At 47.2% G+C, this 20,017-nt stretch overlaps 1 protein-coding gene and 1 long non-coding RNA gene across 2 annotated transcripts in view; one reads left to right on the forward strand and one right to left on the reverse strand.

The window, feature by feature from the left end:
- Positions 1–2,502, reverse strand: part of LOC113578611 — an 8,824-nt gene extending 6,322 nt beyond the window's left edge. Inside the window, exon 1 of the long non-coding RNA XR_003410777.2 lies at positions 2,260–2,502. This is a non-coding gene — a long non-coding RNA (uncharacterized LOC113578611). The remainder of the gene's footprint in view (positions 1–2,259) is intronic.
- hspg2 (heparan sulfate proteoglycan 2) overlaps positions 1–20,017 on the forward strand; it is a 76,264-nt gene that overhangs the window by 9,745 nt on the left and 46,502 nt on the right. Inside the window, 5 exon segments of the mRNA XM_027011987.2 lie at positions 10,678–10,804; positions 11,082–11,144; positions 18,735–18,847; positions 18,991–19,049; positions 19,268–19,428. Of these exon segments, the coding sequence (XP_026867788.2) occupies positions 10,678–10,804; positions 11,082–11,144; positions 18,735–18,847; positions 18,991–19,049; positions 19,268–19,428 (523 nt within the window).

Consider the following 20,017-nt stretch of genomic DNA (forward strand, 5'->3'; position numbering starts at 1 on the left):
CCCGTCTCTGATGGCTACTAAAATGTGGTGTGTTTTGAGAGGCAACATGTTAAAAAAAGATATCCATTTTGTTCTAAAATTAACTATTTTTAACATGTAACTGTTCCCTGGGATTTTGGAGTACATTACCAATGAAGCGCAGACATTCAAAATGACATACAGTGTAAAAACATCCTTTACAAAATTCCCCTGTTGACCTTGGACAAGTGCTGGGTCTGAGTCACTGTTTATCTCTGGATACACAGCTTTTTCCCGCCTTTCATTCCTGCCCTGACCTCTAATCCAATGCTCACAGAGCCCACTCCAAAAATTCACGTCCTGCTAACGCCACTTAACAGCTGGCCGATGTTCTCAGGATTTGCTCCGGGGACGTGTGATTGTTATGACAACGGCATCCAGAGATCACAGAATAAGACGCTGGCACCGTCTCCTCATGCCACTGTTGTAGGGAACGTGTGAAATGGTCTTTTTGCGTTTGGAGACCGAAAGGCTCTTGTGCGCTCGGAAGACATATGGCATAACCCACACGTACCCTTTGCCCCTGGGGAATTCCCTCCTCTCCGGCCTCGGGATTTCTCCTCGTTGCCCTGTCAGCTGCAGAGATAAACCTGTAGATCACGAGTGGACCGACTCCTTCATCCTTTGTCAGTGGGTGACGGGGGATCTTAAACACGGGTTTTGATGCCAAGGACGAGCCAATTGGAGGACGGGTACTCTGTGCAAACAGAGCGGCCACCTGATCCCCCCCTCACATGCTGATCATGGAATGCTGACCAAAGGAATTTTCCCACGTGACTGCTTCGCCTCGCTTTTGAGTAGGCATACTTGTGTTTTGGTGACATATTAACGCTGGGATTGGATTACTCTACTTAGGGTAATAGCCTGAGAAATGTCTTGAGGAGGCGTGATCTGCTCAAATGAAGGAGCTCCACAACTGTAGAGGGAGATTTTCTGGTTTCGATACCAGCTTAGCAGTGCTACTTAACCATTTACATCCAGCTGTTTGAACATTTCACCAATATACTGGTATCAAGAAAATTATAGTGCGGTTTTAGTATGAGCCAATTAGTGCGCAGTTCATGCTTATATAATAACAAGTCATGCTTCTATAATAACATGTGACCCATCTGAAGAGATCTGAAGAGTTCGATCACAGATTCTCTTTGAAACAATGACATGGACTAGCTAAGACAGTTGCCTACTCGTGGACCCTTCCGATCTCACCTAAATAAAAGCTTGCATGGAGCTCTAAGCTGTCAGGCACTGACTGGCTGTTCCCAGCAGATGTTTACCGCTTTCTTAACTGTTTCGGGACTTTTGGCTTTTAGCAGCTCCGCAGGGAGGGTGTTAAAGCTCTATCATGGTTCTTTCTAATACAGTACAGTTACTATGCGAAGATTTCAATGGCCCTGGCTCATGGGGTCCCTGTGGCCAGAAGGACTCGGTACATGGTGTAACAAAAGAAGCTTTGAATACATTCACAGGCTTGGGCCTTGCTTGAGTGCCCCCTGTCCTCAGATTAAATGTGGTATAAGCGCTTCGCTATATACAGCAGCATTTGCTGAGGTCAAGACGAATTGCTGGTGTGTTTCGCAACACACCGAACCAAACAAAACCAAGCTGAGGCTTCATCCGCTACACCGAAGTGTCCTGCGTGCTCAGGGAGCCCCGCTACTGCCGCAGGCCTGCTTACGGTGCCGCATTCTGCAAAGAGGCGGTTTTATTTTAACTGCCGATTTTAAAATATAAACTTTTAGGCGTCTGCTGCTGGGGCCTCTCGGGGCGTTTTCAACTGCTTCAGCGTAACATAAGCCTGAGAAAAAGGTGGTAGATTTTCGTTAAACAGCTATATCTCGAACGGCGAGACAGGAAGGCGCTCGTTACCCTGTTTCTCTGTGGGATTGCTGTCAGAGTGTATTTCACCTGTGGCTGTCAGTTAAGATTCTGCAGGAGTAATTAACACCTCTCTGAAATGTCCTTTTATCTGAAATATCCTTTTGTACTTCAAGAAGGAAAAAAAGTTATGTCCACCTTTTTGCTAATTTCTCTTATAAATTCAATAGTTAATGGACTATGAGTGTGTTTAAGCAGCATAACCTTGTTATTACAATACACCGTTTGGTGGTTTTAATTTAGAATCGCTTCCATAACACTGCAAATGCATGAATGTATGAAATGTATGAATACATAAATTATCAGTGTTGCCGATACATAAATTATACTCATCTGAAGTGCTGGAATTCCTAATAGACCAATCACCATTCAGTCGTGGCGTCTGTCTTGCCCTTTGTTTTTGTTCCGTTCCGTCTTTGGGAGGAGGATCCGTAGGTGATGGGTGGGTGGCAGGGTGAACTTTCACCTGCAGCTACGTGTCCCTAGTGGTATTTTTACCTCCGAGAGGAATTTCACCTTCGCCCATTCCGAGCATGACTCAGGAGCATCTCCAGGTCTCCACAGATCACCCGTCGAGCCCAAACCCTGTCCTCTGTGTGCAGAGAGGGGCCGCAGCTGTGCCTGTTCACTCTGGAGCTAATAATAGCCCCTTTTGATCAGATAGGACACTTCCCTCTGGTGGCTTTGGTTCTGTAAACCGTAACCAGTTTTGATGCTGAATCAGAGATAAGAATGTCTACGCATTAGACATCCAGTCATAATAAGTTTAACAGACTCCCTGTCCTACATTTTCTAAGTAGACACTTTTTTTTTTGTTTTTTAAATGCATTCTTGAATGTGGGATTGTGAAATAAAAGTACTTTGGTTCATCTCCACTCAAGTTAGATAAGTGGACATTGGCATGTAGTAAAACATTTTTGAGCATCAACAATCTTTGTCTTGACTTTCCCTCTTACTTGATTATGTAGGCGAGTCTAATGTGAATGTTTAATGTAGAGAGAGTCATATAGAGGGAGTCTTATATAGAGGGAGTCTTATATGGAGGGAGTCTTATATAGAGGGAGTCTTATTTAGGGGAGTCTCTCCCTCTGTTTTTCTGTGAACATGCAGGTGAAGAAAAACAGCTGTTGTTGGGATGTTGGTTTCTAGTATGATTAAAAGGATGATTTGGTGGTTTTAAAAGAGATTGAAACTCTTTGTTCCTCAGGAGCTTTACATTTTGCAAAAATCTAAAAATAAAAATCCCTTCAGATTTGAGTCAGTGAACTCCAAGCAAATTTGAATCGTTTGCCTGTTGTTCTGTCGTAATTTTGTCAAAATGTATGTCCAACCTTCTCATAGGGAAATGGTCACAACATGCAGTCAGATTTCCAAGCAGTATCTCTGACCATGTCATTTACAGAGTGCTATTTCTGGGAAACTTGGACCATTGTGATTGGTGGCCATTCCAGAATGCTTAGGGATACACCCAGCCAAATCCCAGTTAATTATGATACTGGCCTTCTGAAAGGATCCTGGAAGACTTTGGGAACAAACTGCATGCCCTCACACACTGTCAAGCTCCTCAGGCCAGATTGGCCAGTATCCCAAGCAAAAATGTATTATTTTGAGTTTTACATAAACATAAATCGGATATATCCTAGGATGTCATTACCAAGTGAACATATATAAAACCAAATTCAAATTTTGCCCTCATTCACAAACTATAAAAGAATAAATTACAGGGCATAGGTGTGGACAGTTTAAAGGGTAATTAAATGGGGGATGGGGTGGAGGGGCAATTAGCCTTTCCACCCTTCCCAAGCTATTATAATGCTGCTTAAAGATAGTATCAGTAGGGCCTTAACTTAGCCTGGCTTTATGAATAGAACACTACAGGAATAGTTAGATGGCTCATCTGAGAATGCAGCAAAGTGCTTCCCCTAAGATTTGAGGCTGGAATAATGAATTGACTAAGATAAACTTGCCAAAATTAAGAAATGAGAAATGACTTGAATGAATGCCTGCAGTGCTTAGTCAAATTTATTAAACCGCATTTGACCCGACGCACGGATGGAACAATTGCTCTCTGGCGGAGGCGAACAGGCGGTGTCAGATTAGCTGAGTATGAGAGCAAGAAGAGGCAAGAGTTTAGCAACTGCCACCAGACACCAGAGTTGGATCTCCTCCATCAAACATGTTCTGCTACTTCCGTCACAACAGCTGGTCCAGCGTTTTTGGCCAGCGTGTTCACTTGCCAAGTACTGCACTGGCGAGACGCTTCTGACACCGAAGCATTGGCCAAGCACTCTGCTGCAAACACCTCAACAGCGCCGTTCTCCAGATATTTTGCGGTCTCAGGTGGCACCTTGATGGCTCCCTCACCCAGTGCGTTATTCCCATGTCTCTTCCGATGGCAGAAATTATTCTGTCACCGCGTCTGCGCTCTGGCTCTGCTCCGGAATCCTGTGGTGCCAATTCTCGAATCTGTCGTGTCTCCAAGCCAAGGTTCCAAGGTTCCTTTGGCAGGAGGCGAGGAGTCTTCAGATGACGGAAGGGCTGATTGTTGAGCGGCACGTCATGGTGCTGCGCCGGCCGGCCTGTTATAAATAAAAGCGAGGCCCTTTCTCTTCACACCCCCCCCCCCCCCCCCCCAAACCCCTGCTCCGGCCCACCGGCCCCTCGGCCCTCAGCTGTCGTCTGGGGGAACAGGAGCTGACCAGGCTTGTCGCAGGTCGCAGCGAGACGCCGATTACCGGAAATAGGGCTGTATTTTTAGACCCTCAAAAAAAGGACCCTGACACTGTTTACGCATTATCAATATGAAAAACAGAGGACTCCGAGTGGAGTGTTCTTTCCGCCATTCTTAGCTATTCGTGTTCATGAAGTAATTGTGTAATCCCCCCCCCCCCCCCCCCCCCGAGTCCTTCTTTTATGCAAATGTCTGTGACAGAGACTAAAACAGAGACCAGCGAGGTGGTGGATAAGCCTGAAAACGAGCATCACACCAGTGGAATTCCTTCCACCGGCTCCGAGTCTTATGATATTGCTATATAAGGTGTCATAAAAGTCAGGGGGAAATTAGCATCGTTGACTTCCACAGAATGTGTGCAGCTTTGCCAGCTTAGCCTGCTGGCTCAATGCCACGTTTCCCTTCATGGACACTGCGCTGATATTTCAGGTAAAAGGGTAATAGTTGCTGATTAAAGGCGTTTTCCTTAAAGAATGTTCTGCCAGGTTTGCTTCAGCTGGTTCGTAAAGTTTCCTATTTCCTTAAAAAAGAAAAAACAAACCCACAAATGTTTAATTTTGCTACTTGATAGACTGTTGGTATTGTAACATTTATTTCAGTTTTGGTCCTGCCCTTTAATTCTATTTGCCCATTGTAACAGCGAGACGCTGTACTCTGGTCAGTGGCAGCAGAATGAGTGTGCTGCCTCCACGCTTTTCAGCCACTATGAGTGGAGAGCCCTGCGCTTCACCCCACGGCTGGTGTGTCTGAATCGGGTCCTGGGGTCCTCCTGGGTAATTAAGGTGGAGTTCTCCATAGCTGCCTCCAGGGCCCCCACTTTAGGAAAACAAGAATCGTGATCATTCTGCTTAATCGGGAGCTCATATGTAAGGTTTAGCACAATTGACATTTTGCGTCCTGTTTGTTTACATTCAGTGGTTGTCATCCAGCAGATTAGATGGATCTGAATGGTAGCCACACCGATTTCCATGTTGTCACGTAATGTCATGAAAATTAAACAAAACCGTCGTCTCCGCCAACTGAGGAGCTGTTGAGATGATTGGACGCCCCGTGACCCTGCCATCATTCTGCTGGATTTGGCATCTGAGGTCGCGCTCGTCACCCCGGCTTGCGTTTCACGGCCCGTCCAGCGCTGTACCCCACTTCTGTCTGGTTCCAGTGTCGCCAGGCCGGAATGCTGCGATGCAGTGCTTAAAAATACACCTAGACGCTTGTCACATTGTTGCAATGAAGCGCGGGTATAAACGTCACTCCCAAAGTAGCGGTGGCTAGCGAGGAGACCGTCACCCAGAACCACGCCATGTAAAAAAAATAATTAAAAAATCAGCTTTTCCATTGCGATGAAGTGAGCGTAATGTTGCCTAGCACCTCACAGTAGATGGTTTGAAGATATTTTTAAAACCCTGAAACATCTTCAGGGCATTCAGGTTTTTTTCTCTCTCTTTCTGGAATTTTTGGATTGGTAGCCAAGTGTGGGTTACTGCCCCAGTGAGTCAGGCTGCTGAGACCCTCCATAAGCAGAAGTGATTCAGGATCTCCCCTTCTCACTGCAGCCGAGGTGGGATAGCTGAACCACAAGGTGCCAGAGCTCCATGTGGAGAGAGAGCACCCCCACAGCAGCTTCTTAGCCATGTCATGCTCACTTGAACTATTAGTTACTGGAAACTAGTGTGAGCATGTGTGTCTTTGCGTATGTTTCTTTAGGACCGAATGGAATGAAAGTTTATCTTTATATCAGAACAAAATTTGATTAATATGAGGAAAATTCATATGTTCATAGTATATCATAATGTTTAGTGTATGAAATGTTATTCTAATTCAGATAGGATAGGAATTAATGAAATGAATAATACCTAGAGGAATTATTTACTAAATTGCTATGTTAAATAAATTATCTAGAGTTCATTCGGATTTAGGGATTGTGCAGAACTTCAGAGTTATAATATCACTTTCTAAAATGACTGAAAAATAGTGATTTGCCGTGTTGGGGTCTGCATGAATTCCATGTCACAGTAAAGGTGCGCTCACATTCTACTGTTTGTGGAGCTTCTTCAGTAGAAGAAGATGAAGACTGCAAAAAGTGTTCTCTTTACCAGTGACTGTAGCAACCATAACCATCAGTGGAGAGAGGTTCTGAGCCCATGCAAGCCCACACAAGCCGACTCTGACACGGTGCACTTCTGCAGTGATGTCAGTGGAAACAGGGTCATGGTGGGCTGACCCAGGCTGGTCTACTGCAGTGCTGGAACCACTTAGTGTTGGGATCACTCAGTGCCTTACCATTCAGAGCTGGCATCGCTCCCCGGGCCACGGCAGTGCTGGGACAACTCTCTGGCCCAGAAAATGCACATGCACAAATGAAAATGCACAAATGAAAAGGAGGACAGTAGTTATCAACAACTTAGGTTTTTTGTTTTTTTTTTTAATCTGGCCTTGACTGGTTCCAGAAGCCTTAAATGTGGAAACTTTAAAATGTTGCCCAGTTTCCTTAGTTTTTCACTTTTGTTTTGTGGCATGCAGTAGTGCTCTGCAACACTACACTACAGTGATTACCAACCCTCCTCTGTCTTTTATCTGAGTTTACTTCCAACTGTGATTTACCAGACCTCACCCAGCTAAGTAAAGTCTAAGTATGGAATACAGTTTGCTGGGGTTGTGTTACATGTGGCCTAAAGTTCAACTTCACAGGATGCTGTGCGCAGGAAGACGGCTGTGGGCCACCGCTGTATGCGATTTGCACCCACTGCTTTTTACGGCACACATTCATATTCTAAATGTAGATGGTCTAAATGGGCATGCGTGCGTTTCATAGTAACGTGCATATCTGAAGGTGACGGAGAGGACCAGGTTTCATCGGCGGATGGAGCGAGGTGGAGGTGTTTGTTCCAGCTTGCACTGGTGCTGGCAGCTTATTTGTCAGCATCGGAGAAACAGCTGCACTGCGCGAACAAAACCATGTGTGGCGAATATTGCCAGCATGCAGCAGAATGCCGGTGGGAGTTGTGGCTTCCTCTGCAATCTTTGGCCCTTGTGTGGGAGCGACTGAATGGCCTGGGGAAGATTCCCAGTTGCCGAAGCTATGCAGTCTCGTCATCTTTGTCTTAGTCCCCACAATCCTGTGTTTCGGCCACCCCCACCTCCCACCCCACCCCACCCCACCCCTCCATGGTTTCTAACATTGTATTGAAGCGTGTTGGGAGGGGCGATGGGGGCATATGCGTCCGCTGAAAGATGGAATGGTTCCTTCCCACTGTGACCTCTGTATTCTCAGTCTTGTGCCATGTGCTGTTTCGAAAGAGCCTCACTCATCATCATCATCTTTATCCCAGAGGGACCGTGTGGAGCCGTGTGAGTTTTTAGCGTCAGAAGAGACTATATCCTATATCCTGCCTCTCCTAAAAGTTCCACATGATTGTGGGAGAGTTTTTTTGCACTAGGCTTTCAAAGAGAACAGTTTGACCATGTGGTAACTACCCTTATGCAATAGGTGCCTGGAAGCGTTTTGCAACTTTTAACCTCAGGAAATCTCGCGTCTGAGATTTTCATCTCAGTGACCATCCATTTGTGGGTTGAGAGTGACTTTGAAATTGTTCCTAGATGAAAGATTTCCTCTTTCATCCAGTCTTTCTAATATCTTATAATCTAGAAACTTCTGAGAGAAAAGGCCATGCTCACATGTCCTCATGCTGGTGCAACAAGCAAACAAACCAAAAAAAAACACAAGCAAGGTGTCTCTTTTAGTCATCACTAACGTGTTTGGCGTGCCAGTAAACCTCCCTGTCAGTGAAAGGTGAATAGATGTGGTGTGTGTGGGAATAAGAGCTTCGGCTGCTCCACCCTGCTAATGTTCGATTGCTGTGCTGCTTCTGTCTCGCACCAATCCGCAGCTGCGTTGTAACTGAAAGACCAAAAAAAAAAAAATCGTCTATGTTACTTTTCTCACACTGTTCTTGTCAGAGCTGGCCAGCTGGCCATGGGTCTGCAATGGGGCTGAGACCGCCACAGAGAGGTGTGTGTGTGTGGGAGAGAGAGGGAGCCCTGCAAGTTTGGCATGACGGGACACATCTGTCCGATCATCATGGCTCTTCTGGGGATGCAGGAGAGAGTTGGCCTGGACCAGGAATGCACCGGGGTCGGAGTAATCTTGCCGAGACCACCTCAATCCCGTCAGGCGCCCAGGCACGGCGATTGTCCGCAGATTTCGCTCGGACACAGGGATCTGGTTGAAGCCCAGTAAACAACAGCTGGACGAAACGTAGAACACTCTGGAAGTTTTCTGCTGGGTTCGTGTGTCCCTTGTAAAGCCTGGGGATTTTGCACTTTGTCTGCTCCACCTTGGCTTTCAAACAAGGCAAACAGGGAGTGTTGTTAAGTGCAATCAGAAGGTAAACAGTGGAATTCCTGTAGAGAGGAATGGTGTGTGCGTGTGTGTACATGTGTGTGCGTGTGTTTGTGTATGGTACACATCACATCCTATAATTTACTGTGTGACATCACATCTTATCATTTCCAATCTTTGCCTAAGCCAAGAAGATGTCCTGGAAATTGACATAGCAAGTCTATATATGTGTTTACATGTGGCATGTGTTCTATTGCAACCCAGAGTTGGCCTCGCCAAGTGAACTGCCTTTAGCTGGGAAATCTTTTCCTTTCTATTCATGTCTATAAAACAGAGCAGATCTCCAAAACAGAAATGTGTAACGTGTCCCTATGTTGATTGTTCTTGATTTTCTTTTACCTCAGTCTAATTATATATTGACAGATGTTTCAAAAGCTATACAAAGACCAACTTTAAAGATGTACTCAGAACTTCTTTGTAATTATAATACAGCACTGATAAAGAATCATGTCTAAGGCAGAGCAAACTCGAGTCATATCTAAGACTGTGCCCTTAATATTTAGCGTACTTTGGCGATCACACAAGCCATGATTTCAACCACATTTTACCATGAACCATGACATGTTGTTTGTAGCTATGGAGCAGAATGTTAAATGCCCTAGTCTTTGACCCAGAGCACCTTACTTTTACGGAGGGTCTCAGTTTTCAAAGGAACCGAGGCACAGAACATGACGCACCAGTGGTCCGCCGAGTGGCTCTGTTCAAACGAATTTTCTCAGTCAGCGTTTTCCTTTTGAAAACTGGCCTGCAGTGTTGGCTTAGGCTGCTCAGTTGGGGGAGATGGCCGCTGGGTGTGGGATCAGTTTGGTTATTAGCTGGAGCCCTTTAAAAGTGAACTGCAGCCGCGCCGGCGGGCACGGGAACCAAGAAGCGCCTTGCTGTGGACGTGCCCAGCGTGGCGCCCTGCAGCCATGCAAATGAAAATGCTACACATGCATTTTTTTGGGTTAAAAAAAAAGATTAATACAAGAAGACTCAAAACTATTTTGTTTGTGAGAGGAACCATGCAGCAGCTTTTTCAGACATTGATTTCAGATTCAGGCTTGCTGTTATGTCTAAATCTGGAATCTGAATTGTGGTAGTAAAAAGCAACAGAAAACTCATCTTTGTCTTCGTACTTAGCTAAACAGATTTGCCTAAAGACCTCCATGCAGTCATGTATTTGCAGGTGGTAAATGTCTACAAGGGCGAAAGACTCTAGGCGACAAATTTTGAATTCCTCTGTACTGTGCAACGTTAAAGACGGCTGTCAAAGCTGCGTTTTTATGACCCCACTGGGTGGGGTGACACAATCTCGCTATGATAAAGTACTTCCCTATGGAGCTCAAGCTGTCTGACATTTAGCAGTGAAAGAATGCACTGGCAGTTCGAGTTGCGTCATGGAGCCGACGGCGCAAGTGGTTGTGTGCGCAAGTCATGCTGGGCTGTTGGAGTCAGCCTATGCAGCTGCAGCCTGACACAGGAACTGCGTTTTATGTCAGCGTGTTGATGGCTAATTGAGATGAACGGAGCAAATGCAGGGTCCTTGTTTATCACTCTTGCAGAGCCAACGGCGGTACCGGTTAAACTGGGCCTCGGGAGCCTCAGGGCACAAGCGTAGGTGATGCAGACTTTAACCGTAATAAAGTGACGCCTGACTTGTTTCTGGTTCTAGGTGGCCCGGAGCTCAAAGGTGTGGGGGGAGGTGCCTTTCCTGGGAGACCTGGAGGCCGCCAAGGAGGTGAGACCACAGCGGTACCTCGACGACGACGAGGACTTCGCTGGAGAAGAAGCCTCAGGAGGTGCGCTCCGCAGAGTCCACGGTTCAGTGCTGACGTACTTTGTAGGGTCTGTGGGGCAGTGCTCCGTCATGCCAACGTGGTCAAACGTGTTTCGGTCTGGAGACGAGCGCCTCGCGGTGATAAACAAGCGCGGGACGTCTTAATCGCGACGAGCATCGCCTTCGCAAATGAGCTGTAGACCAGCAATACTTCAAACTGCCTGAGGGGCTGTCATGAGGCCCCTAAGCCACAGAAGCAAGAATAACTTGGTCTGTGTTCATCTTCACATTCTCTGCAGATGTGATCAGCGGTGAAGAGGAGGGAAGCACCCCCGAGCCAACTGTCGAACCCGCTGGAACAAGTGAGGCCTCTTTTTTTTCCCTTTTCTCTGTGTTTTCTTTTGTTCTGCGTCTACTCTGGTCTTCACTCCCTCGTAGGCTTGGTGTTTTGATTCTTGGGCGCATCCCGAACCGCGCGGCAGCCTCATCATAACCGAACACTCCAGATTGGTGTCAGAGGTCCAGACTTTCCTCACACGTCACCTCTTAAGATCAGAGGCTAAGTTGGAAACAAAACTGGGCACATGAAAGGCGTAGGGGGGAAACAATAAACCCACGGGCAGACAAGGCAAAGAGTTGTTGTGCATTCCTGCATTCCCATGTTTTGCCTCTTGCGCCACTCTTAACAAAGACCCTAACGAAGGTTCTCTCTCTCTCTCTCTCTCTCTCTCTCTCTTTCTCTCACACAGACACACACTCTCTCTCTCTCTCAACAGAGGAAGCGGCGATATATTATGTATCGGTTTGTATAATGGATTTATCAGTAGTGTTTTTCGGAAGCTCAGCCATACATTTGGATTTTGTCTGACGTTCTTCATATTCGCAGCGCAACGTCAGAAGCAGACCTCGGTTGATGTCTGTGATTTTTCTGTTGTGAATTACAGGCACACTGCACGATCGAGAATTCCCACAAGGATTCAAGTGGGTGGATGGCTACTCATTGCACAACTCATTAGTTACAAACCACGCATAATCCCACCATGGGCCATGACCAAGTTTTTGCCATAACCATCTTGATATTTGGCATTTAGCCAATGCCTCAGTCAAAGGCTCTGATCCTGGCTTGTTGAGTAGCTTGAAGAAATGTGATCTACCTTAGAAGGCACTAACTCAAATTCATCCTTTAACATGTATTTAAAATCTTCTTTGTTACTGAAGGACGGGTAGCTACCCCTCTACCATGGTTCACCACAGGGGTCTTTGAGGGACATTATCAGAGATGTCGTGAAGGTTAAGCTGCTGACCAAGGCTAGGTGGGACTTTCTGCTGACAGACAAGTGAGGGAAGCCACTGCAACCAATCAAGTTCCAACGTAACATTTTCTAGTAACCACACGTCCTTGCGGAAGTCAAAGTATCTGATCTAGGGACTCCTGTTTCAACGTGCACCACAAATCATCAGTTTAAACAGAAGACCCACAAAGAACCTAAAAGTGTCCTTGCTATCAAGAGCATAGATATCAGGTGGTGTGGGAGTCCAAACTGTGTATTCCTGTGACTAATGACAGTATACATGGCAGCTACCTCTGACCATAAAAATAGCCACCAGTTGTGCCTGAGCAACCAAATGAGATACGGTGTTTGATAATTATTGGGCGCACGCATACCTGTTTGCATGCAGCATGCAGAGTGGTGGGGATGTGATGCTTTGAACAGGTCTGGTGCAATATGTTTGGTGCAGTCACTTTCTCATCATGTTAGAGGTGGCAGGGACACACATGCTTGTGGAGTTTTATAGATTGGTGTCAAAAATCCTGGATCACTCAAAAATGTTTCTGATGCAAACTGAATAATTTATTGGCTACTGTATTTATAGAAAGGTTGTTTTTTTTTTTGGTGAACTTAAGACCTGTCAGCCACATACAGTAACATTCTTCTTGCCATGTTCTGGCGAAGAGGAAATTTACTCATAAAGCCATTTATAGGCTCCTGCTAGGCAGCACTTAGGGAGGACCAAACTGAAACTGCTTTCCTGTAGTGGAGGGGTTTTTGGATGCCCAGATTGGGCTCTGTCTTCCCCGGAGGCATCCTGTGAGCCGTTGCCTTTCCTGTGGGGTGCTCTCAGAATATAGCCCTCTGCTACCCATTGCTGTGACCTTCCTGTTTTTGCAAAATGAATTGTACACTGTTTTATTTCACCACACCTGTATACACATTGATTACAGACACAGGAATTCCCCTTGTTTAAACATCTGTGGTGATTTGTCATTACATTTCCGAGCCATTAAGCCAGAAGAAAGTAAACCAAAAATTGCAGTTTAATTGAAAGTTATATCACCCCAAAAAAAAGTCTGTTTCTGATATGATTCCAAAACATCTTTGAAGGTTCCATAACATGGATACAAAAAATGTATCCATAATTCTTTCCAGGGCTTTTAAGTTGCATTTGTTGCACTCTTCCTCCAAGCATAATGGTGATTAGGATAAAACATCTAATGATATATATATAGCTAGCATAAAGGGTATACATTATGATATAGTGAACCAGATTTTCTTAGTGTAAACTGTGTGTCAGAAATCAAAGGCTGTTGAAGCTAGTTTAAACAAACTCCTCCGCTAAGGATTAGGGGGCCGTTTAAGAAGAGCCCTCAACCAGTGTCTGATCCAGCATGTAGATGTAAATCTGCCGCTAAGCCCACACTTCCATCTGCCCTGGCTTGTATCCGGGGCCTTGGCTTTACCCAGTGCCGTGGCAGGCGTCTCCCAGCCTATCTGATTCAGCCCGTGGCGTTCGTGATTTTCACAGGCCCCTATGTAACCCAAGGCTGCGGGGTCACCCCTGCTGGCTGCAAACCACAGAACCAAAGGTCGCTGCTCTCAGTGAGAAAGAATACGTGATGTTAGATTATGGAGCTCAGTGCTAAATTTGGACAGAGGCTCCAAGAAGCCATGCCTTGACAGTGTTTGTGTTTAGATGTTTACTTTAAACAAAGATCAAAAGACACGACTTGATTTGTGGTTGGTGTTTTTTGACAATCAAGATGCATGCTTCTGGTGTCTTTCCTTTTTTATTCTTCCCCTCACTTTCCCTTTTAGGAAAGGGAACACTGACTGAGATGAGATGCTTTGCTGTTAGCTATAGATACACGGATGTTCTTGGGGAAATACTGGATGTTTCTTGTTACAAGTCCCCTTGTGGGCGTGGACATGATTTACACACAAAATTAAACAAATAGGAACAAAATCAAGACTCCTGATATGCTGTGGGCCTGACACTGCCAACACCTCCCACGGTGTCTTCCAGGGACTGAGCAGATGTCGTAGCGTTCCACAGACATACGTTCGCGTCATTAAACTCTTCAGATGAGTGGGGGTGGGTCACCCGGCTTCCCATTAGCCCTGTTCCTAGGGTGGTGGTGGGTGTGCTGCATGAGTGAGCACCCACAGGGAGCGCTCGGATAGCTGCACCGCGGGGCCGGGGGGGACATGCGCTAGCAGCTGCAGTTATTTTGGTCCCCTCTTTGTTATTATGATCTGACCCTCTCAGAGGCGGCCATATACATTCTGTCGAAGGTAACGCTGGTGAAACGCTGCACCGTGAGTGTCATGTGAACTCCCCTTTTGGGTGGGGGTTGGGGGAGAGAATGGGAAAAGATCGTGGGTCCCTGTGAATAATGGGTCACTATAGTGGTGTTTTTTCCAGTGGTTCACTATATGCACACCCTTGGATATAAAGGGCAGTGTTCGCTCGTCACCCTCGGATGTCTACACAGCAACACTCGCGAACTCAAGCCTCCAGCCTCGCTGTTATGACAGCCGTGCCGCCGTTGCTGTGGAGAATTTCCCTGCTGTAGAAAACAGTGTCTCACCGGCCCCCCCTCGCCGCAGTACGTTCGCGGCCACGCATTCTCTGCCTCGCGAGCTGACCCGCCTCCTTCTGAGTTCGGTCCATTCGCGACTGCGGCCTACGAGACACGGCGGGGCGGCAGCACCCTGGGGTCCGGCTGCGCGCGCAAAAGTCACGGCGTTCTGTCGGAGCGGAACGTTTTTGTCGAGCCCCGTGGGTTTCCTCCAGGATGCCTGGGAGTGGTTCTGAAGGAAGCAATAAATCCATCTCTAGGGATTTCTGAAACAATCTGGAACTTCAGTTCCTGTGGCTAAACTAAATAAATGGCACCCTTTGCCGAAATGATAAAAAAGAAAGTGTGTAAGAGACAGAATGAGAAAAGATTAAAGCCTGCTGTTGTTTTTTTTTTATCTTTAAAGTAGAAAGTCTGCTTTGTCAGTGTGAAGACATAATGAGGGCTTTGTTGGACGGAATTGTAACTGGCGACGCAGCACACAAACGAGCTGTTATGAACTCCTTCTCTCTTAGCTGGTAGTGGGAACATGGACATCATGTCCCAGTTTAAAGTTAATTAACTCCAGTCAGTGGGAGGTAGGATGAACTGGAATATGTATTCAGAATAATTTAAGGATTGTTAATGCTGCATCAAAATAAATCCACATTTTAAATGGAATACTTTGTTGCTTTAAATGTTTGTTCTTCAAACAGATCTTATCATTTTTCTGGATACAATATGGAAATTCAGTAAACACGGTTGGTGCCACAGTTGGTGTTGTGGAAAGGTTCTCGCTCTGTGTGTGTGTGTGTGTGTGTGTGTGTGTGTGTGTGTGTGTGTGTGTGTGTGTGTGTGTGTGTGTGTGTACATACGCGCCGCTGTAAACTAGCTGGGAGCCACATGTGTGCTTACATATCAGGAGTTCTCCCAAAACAGCTTGGCTTATGGCAAAGAGGGTGTCACTGAAAAAAAGCTTCAATCTTTAATAACATCTTTACTCGTGTGCATTGGTTTCTCACACGTGAGCCACCATTTCTTCACATTCACTAATGGCTTTGGAAAATGCAGTGTTTTCCTCACAGCGGAGCCATGACGGTGTACCACAGTGGTGAACTTCACGCCAAATAATGTGGAACAGATTTTATTGCTTAACCCAATTGGCCCCGGCAACGGGGAGACCAATTATCTCCCTCAGTTTTTCCCACCCCATGAGCAAACAGGAAGTCCTCCCTTGCTCCTTCAAACCGCTCCTTTCGAGGGTGGGAGAGAAGATGCGAGAATCAGAGTGTGGAAGTGTGGTCAGCCCAGAGGATACTCCCCTGCCCCCACAATAGGTTGTCCTGTCACCATGAACCTCAGACACCATGTGCCTCCCAGACACTTTCAGGCAAACGTTAACTCAGTTGTCACGTGGGCCCGTTGCCAAGCGCACGGCAGCGCCAGATGTATGCGCCAGTCTGCACTGAAACCCCACGCCTGCTCCAGATGCTTCTTGACGTTTTCTCCAAAGTTGACACGCCTCCAGGAATGAGACGGACGACCTCAGCCCCTCCCACCCGTCTCTGTTGAGTCATCCGCCTTCCCTTTGCGGTATTTCATTGTTTTTGTTTCTTGGTCTCGTCCTCCCCTTCGTAAACCAAAGCCTGCGTGTACACGGTCTGGCCATCCCTCGCCCCCTCTCCTCGTTGTGCGCTTCGGCCGCCTGTCCTCTGTTGTGCTCTTTGACCCCTGCCCTCGAAGGCGTTGGCCGTGCGCGACGGCTCCTGCCCCTGTGCGGAGGCATGTTTGTCGGGGCGGGCCAAAGCCTGCAGGCTGGGTACCGATGAGCCATGTCCACAGCATGTCCTCGCATGCTCCCTGCTCCAGCCGGACACACGTTGGTTTCATGTTTGGTTTCATGTCTGGTTTGTTTTGAACAGATTGCAGGTTTTCTTTGTGCTGGCTGGTCTGTTTGTTTATATTTGTAGAAGTGGCCCTTTTTGACCAGATTCAGGACTAGTTGTGTCATTTACTAAACGTGCTTTTTCCTGGATAGTGCAGTAGCCTCACTCATCCTTACTCAGTAGCCTTTGATGGTTTGTCTGAGCAAAAAACAAATGGTTCTTTGAGCCCTTGTGTTCATAGTCCACAATTAGAGTCATTACTGTGTTGTCACTCTATATCACTGTCATCCGAACAGATAATTTGTGTTTACTTCAGAGTTTATTTGTTACGTGGTGTTCCCTGATGCTGCTGCATCCCTGCTAGTGTTTTCCATTCCCAGAATTCTGTCACGGTAGTCTCCGAACAGATGGCATGCGGCTTAAAGCATGTATGTCATTGCTGTGGACTGCTAGCGTGAAATTCTGTTAACAGACGGGATCTCCGCATATGGCAGCGCAGCGGGAAGTCGCCTTATTAGTGCTTGAGAACAGACCGAGTAATAATCCATGAAGGAGTGACACAAACCATTCCAATGACTCCCAGAATAACACGGAAAAGCTGTTTCTGGCATTCTGGCCGGCCATCGGCAGGACGCCGGGCATTTCTCCTGCCGAGGCGACAGCCGCCGAACGCGAAATCCCGATCCCTTAGTAGGAAAAAGAGGAACGACATGGACTGGCTGATCTCTCGTTCGCCCTCTCTGTCTGCCTCTCCTCCTCCGTCTCGCTGACTCTCTTTCCCTCGGCCTTTGCCGTGCGGAGGCTTCCGGGGACGGGTTGAGGAGGACTGGGCTGTGGAGGTTGGCGTCAAAAGCAGCAGGCTGGGAAGGCCGGAGTGGCCCACGAGCCTCAATGTGCCCTTTGTCTGACGCACAGGCCTCCGTGTGTTTTCACCCGGGGGGGGGGGGGGGGGGGACTTGGCCCATAAAGCCCCCACAGTTCTGCACTCAAACACATTTGGGAATCAACAGGCCTGAGTATTTCTTCCCTCTGCTTTTCTTTTCCTTCTAGATCCCCCACTCCCCCCTCGCATTCACCTGAGGATTCCCCCCAGTACTGGAGAACCCTGCACACGAGCCACCAGTGGGCGGAGCTACTGGCTCTGCACTGGATGAGTCGAAGGGCTGATGGGCAGGGCATTAGACTAGACTAGACTAGACTAGCCTCCAGGCCTTTTCGTCTGCCGGTCTGTGTCAGATCTCTGTTTTGTGCATGCTTGGCTCGGCACTGGGGTTTTGTTCACGCCTGCTCTCGCTGGGATGGATGGATGGGGGAGAATTGGGGGGGGGGGGGTTAATGGGGGAATGAGGCATCTTGTGCCAGGGTGCGGTGTAATTACACACACCTGAGTCACATTTGAGTAAGCGTCTTTACTTTGGAGAGGCTGCACAGCCCCCAGGCTGCCTTGTGATGAAGGTGTGTGTGCAGCGTGAGTGTGTTTGACCTGAAGACACAGTTCAAATATTGTGCGTGTGCGTGTGTGCGTGCGGCTGCCACGAGCTGCCACTTCAGAGGCTCTGACGAGTTCTCATAAACCATAGCTACCAGGAGCTACCAGGAGCCCTGTGCCGACTAGCAGTTAGCTGCGAGAATGAGCACAAATATTGACTTTCTTTCCTAACCTGAAGCAGAAGCGTGTGAACCCAGCCAGGCGGCGAGGCGCAAGAGGGAGCACCCCAGAACTGGAGCTCAAACTCACTCAACCGCTAGGGTCTGCGGAGATACTCCGCGATAATAGAACTGGGAGGAGCATTTTAGTCCTGTGTTCACCACCGGAGTGATGTTTAGAGTCTGACCCTTGCCACACGGCCAAATCTAGAAATACTCTTCTAATGATGTGTTGACTTTCTGAGGAGAACGTTAAAACCCCGATCACTTAATTCAGGGCTGTTTCTCTTCCATTCAACCTCATTTACTCTCTTTTTTTCAACCCTTACATTGTTATTAACGTGTGCTGTTTATGTGGTTGGACTGTCATAATGTTATTCTGTGCCGTTGGCGAATGTTTCCTAAAGAGACCGGTCTCGCTATCTGTTAAGAGGTTTCGTATTTTTTAATAGCACCTTGCGGTTATTCGGAAAGTTCTCTGAAACCAGTACATTTGGCTAATGCGTCCGGTCTGGTCCTTCACGCTTAGGTCACGAAACCCTTTCCTCTGGCTGATCGTAGCATAACTTATCTTTCGCCAGCAGTCTACTACCGGGCGCTGGTCAACTTCACCGATTCCTTCCTGTACAGCCCTGAGCTGGACGACATCTACTCCGACGCCTTCCAAGAAATCTCGTCCGCCGTCGTGGACACGGTGCGTACCGCTGGACCAGCCGTTCGAGGCTGGGAGTTTTCCCATTCTCAGACATGTCTGTTGTGTTTGTATTTCAGATAGTTTAAATAAAACCATCGATTATTACCTCAGTCAATAGTGGGTGTTTAACTGTCTGTCCACAGTTGGAATCAGAGTACAACAGGATACCTGGCACCCAGTCTGTCAATGTGGTTCTCATCAAGTAATAGCCGTCTTCTATTTGACAACTTCAATAATCAATACAGCAACTATAACAATGCATATTTAACCACAGAAAATACAATTAATAATGGTTATGGTTTTTGTTAATATTTTGTTTTGTAACTAGAAGAGTTCTTGTGTTGTCCATCTTGTTGTGGTAAAAAAAAGTCTTTCTTATCTCTTATCTGTGTGGAAAAATGTTCCCTTGTCCCTGTGAAGGAAAAGTGGCAAGGACGTGTTTGTGGAGCTGGACGTGGGCTCGGACGACAACCCGAACCAGGCGCAGATCCGCAAGGTGCTTTACTCCGTGGTCAGCGAAGGGACCATCGCCTCCTACGTGACATCCATCCAGGGCTTCCAGTTCCGACACCTGGGAGAGCGTAAGGGACCACTCTCGCGCCTCCACGCACACACACGCGCTTCCGGCGCAACGGCCCCGCAAAATGGTGCTTTCAATTTGCTTTCCCTCGCGTCCTGTCTCAGGCAGTCGCCACATCCGGTGCAACAGCACACCTGTCTCCTCACAGAAAACAAGTTTCTGCTTTGGGTCCCCTTGGTTGGAGCAGCGAACACACTAAACTGTGCAGTACTGTAGCCAGACTCCAGACATTTACATTTAAAGCATTTAGCTCGTGCTTTTTTTTTTTTTAATCCAAAAGCAACTTAGAATTATAACTGACTGCAACTTGAGGGTTAAGGGCCTTGCTCAGGGGCCAAACAGTGGCAACCTAGCAGCAGTGGGGCTTGAACTGGCAACCATCTGATTACTAGTCAGGTATCGTAACCACTCAGCTTCCACTGCCCAGACCATTGTGTACCTTCTCACTGCTCCTGTAGAGGTCAAACGGGCTATGTTACGGGTCACGTCTGTGTGTGTTTTGTAGCGGACAGCCCTCCCCACATGGAACCCACACCCTCTCCAGGTTTGTGTTGGGCCCACTGCATGGCATGTGTGCCAGCCTTTGCGTG

Source organism: Electrophorus electricus, chromosome 22 (genome assembly GCF_013358815.1).
Source record: "Electrophorus electricus isolate fEleEle1 chromosome 22, fEleEle1.pri, whole genome shotgun sequence".
Classification (NCBI taxonomy): Eukaryota; Metazoa; Chordata; class Actinopteri; order Gymnotiformes; family Gymnotidae; genus Electrophorus; species Electrophorus electricus.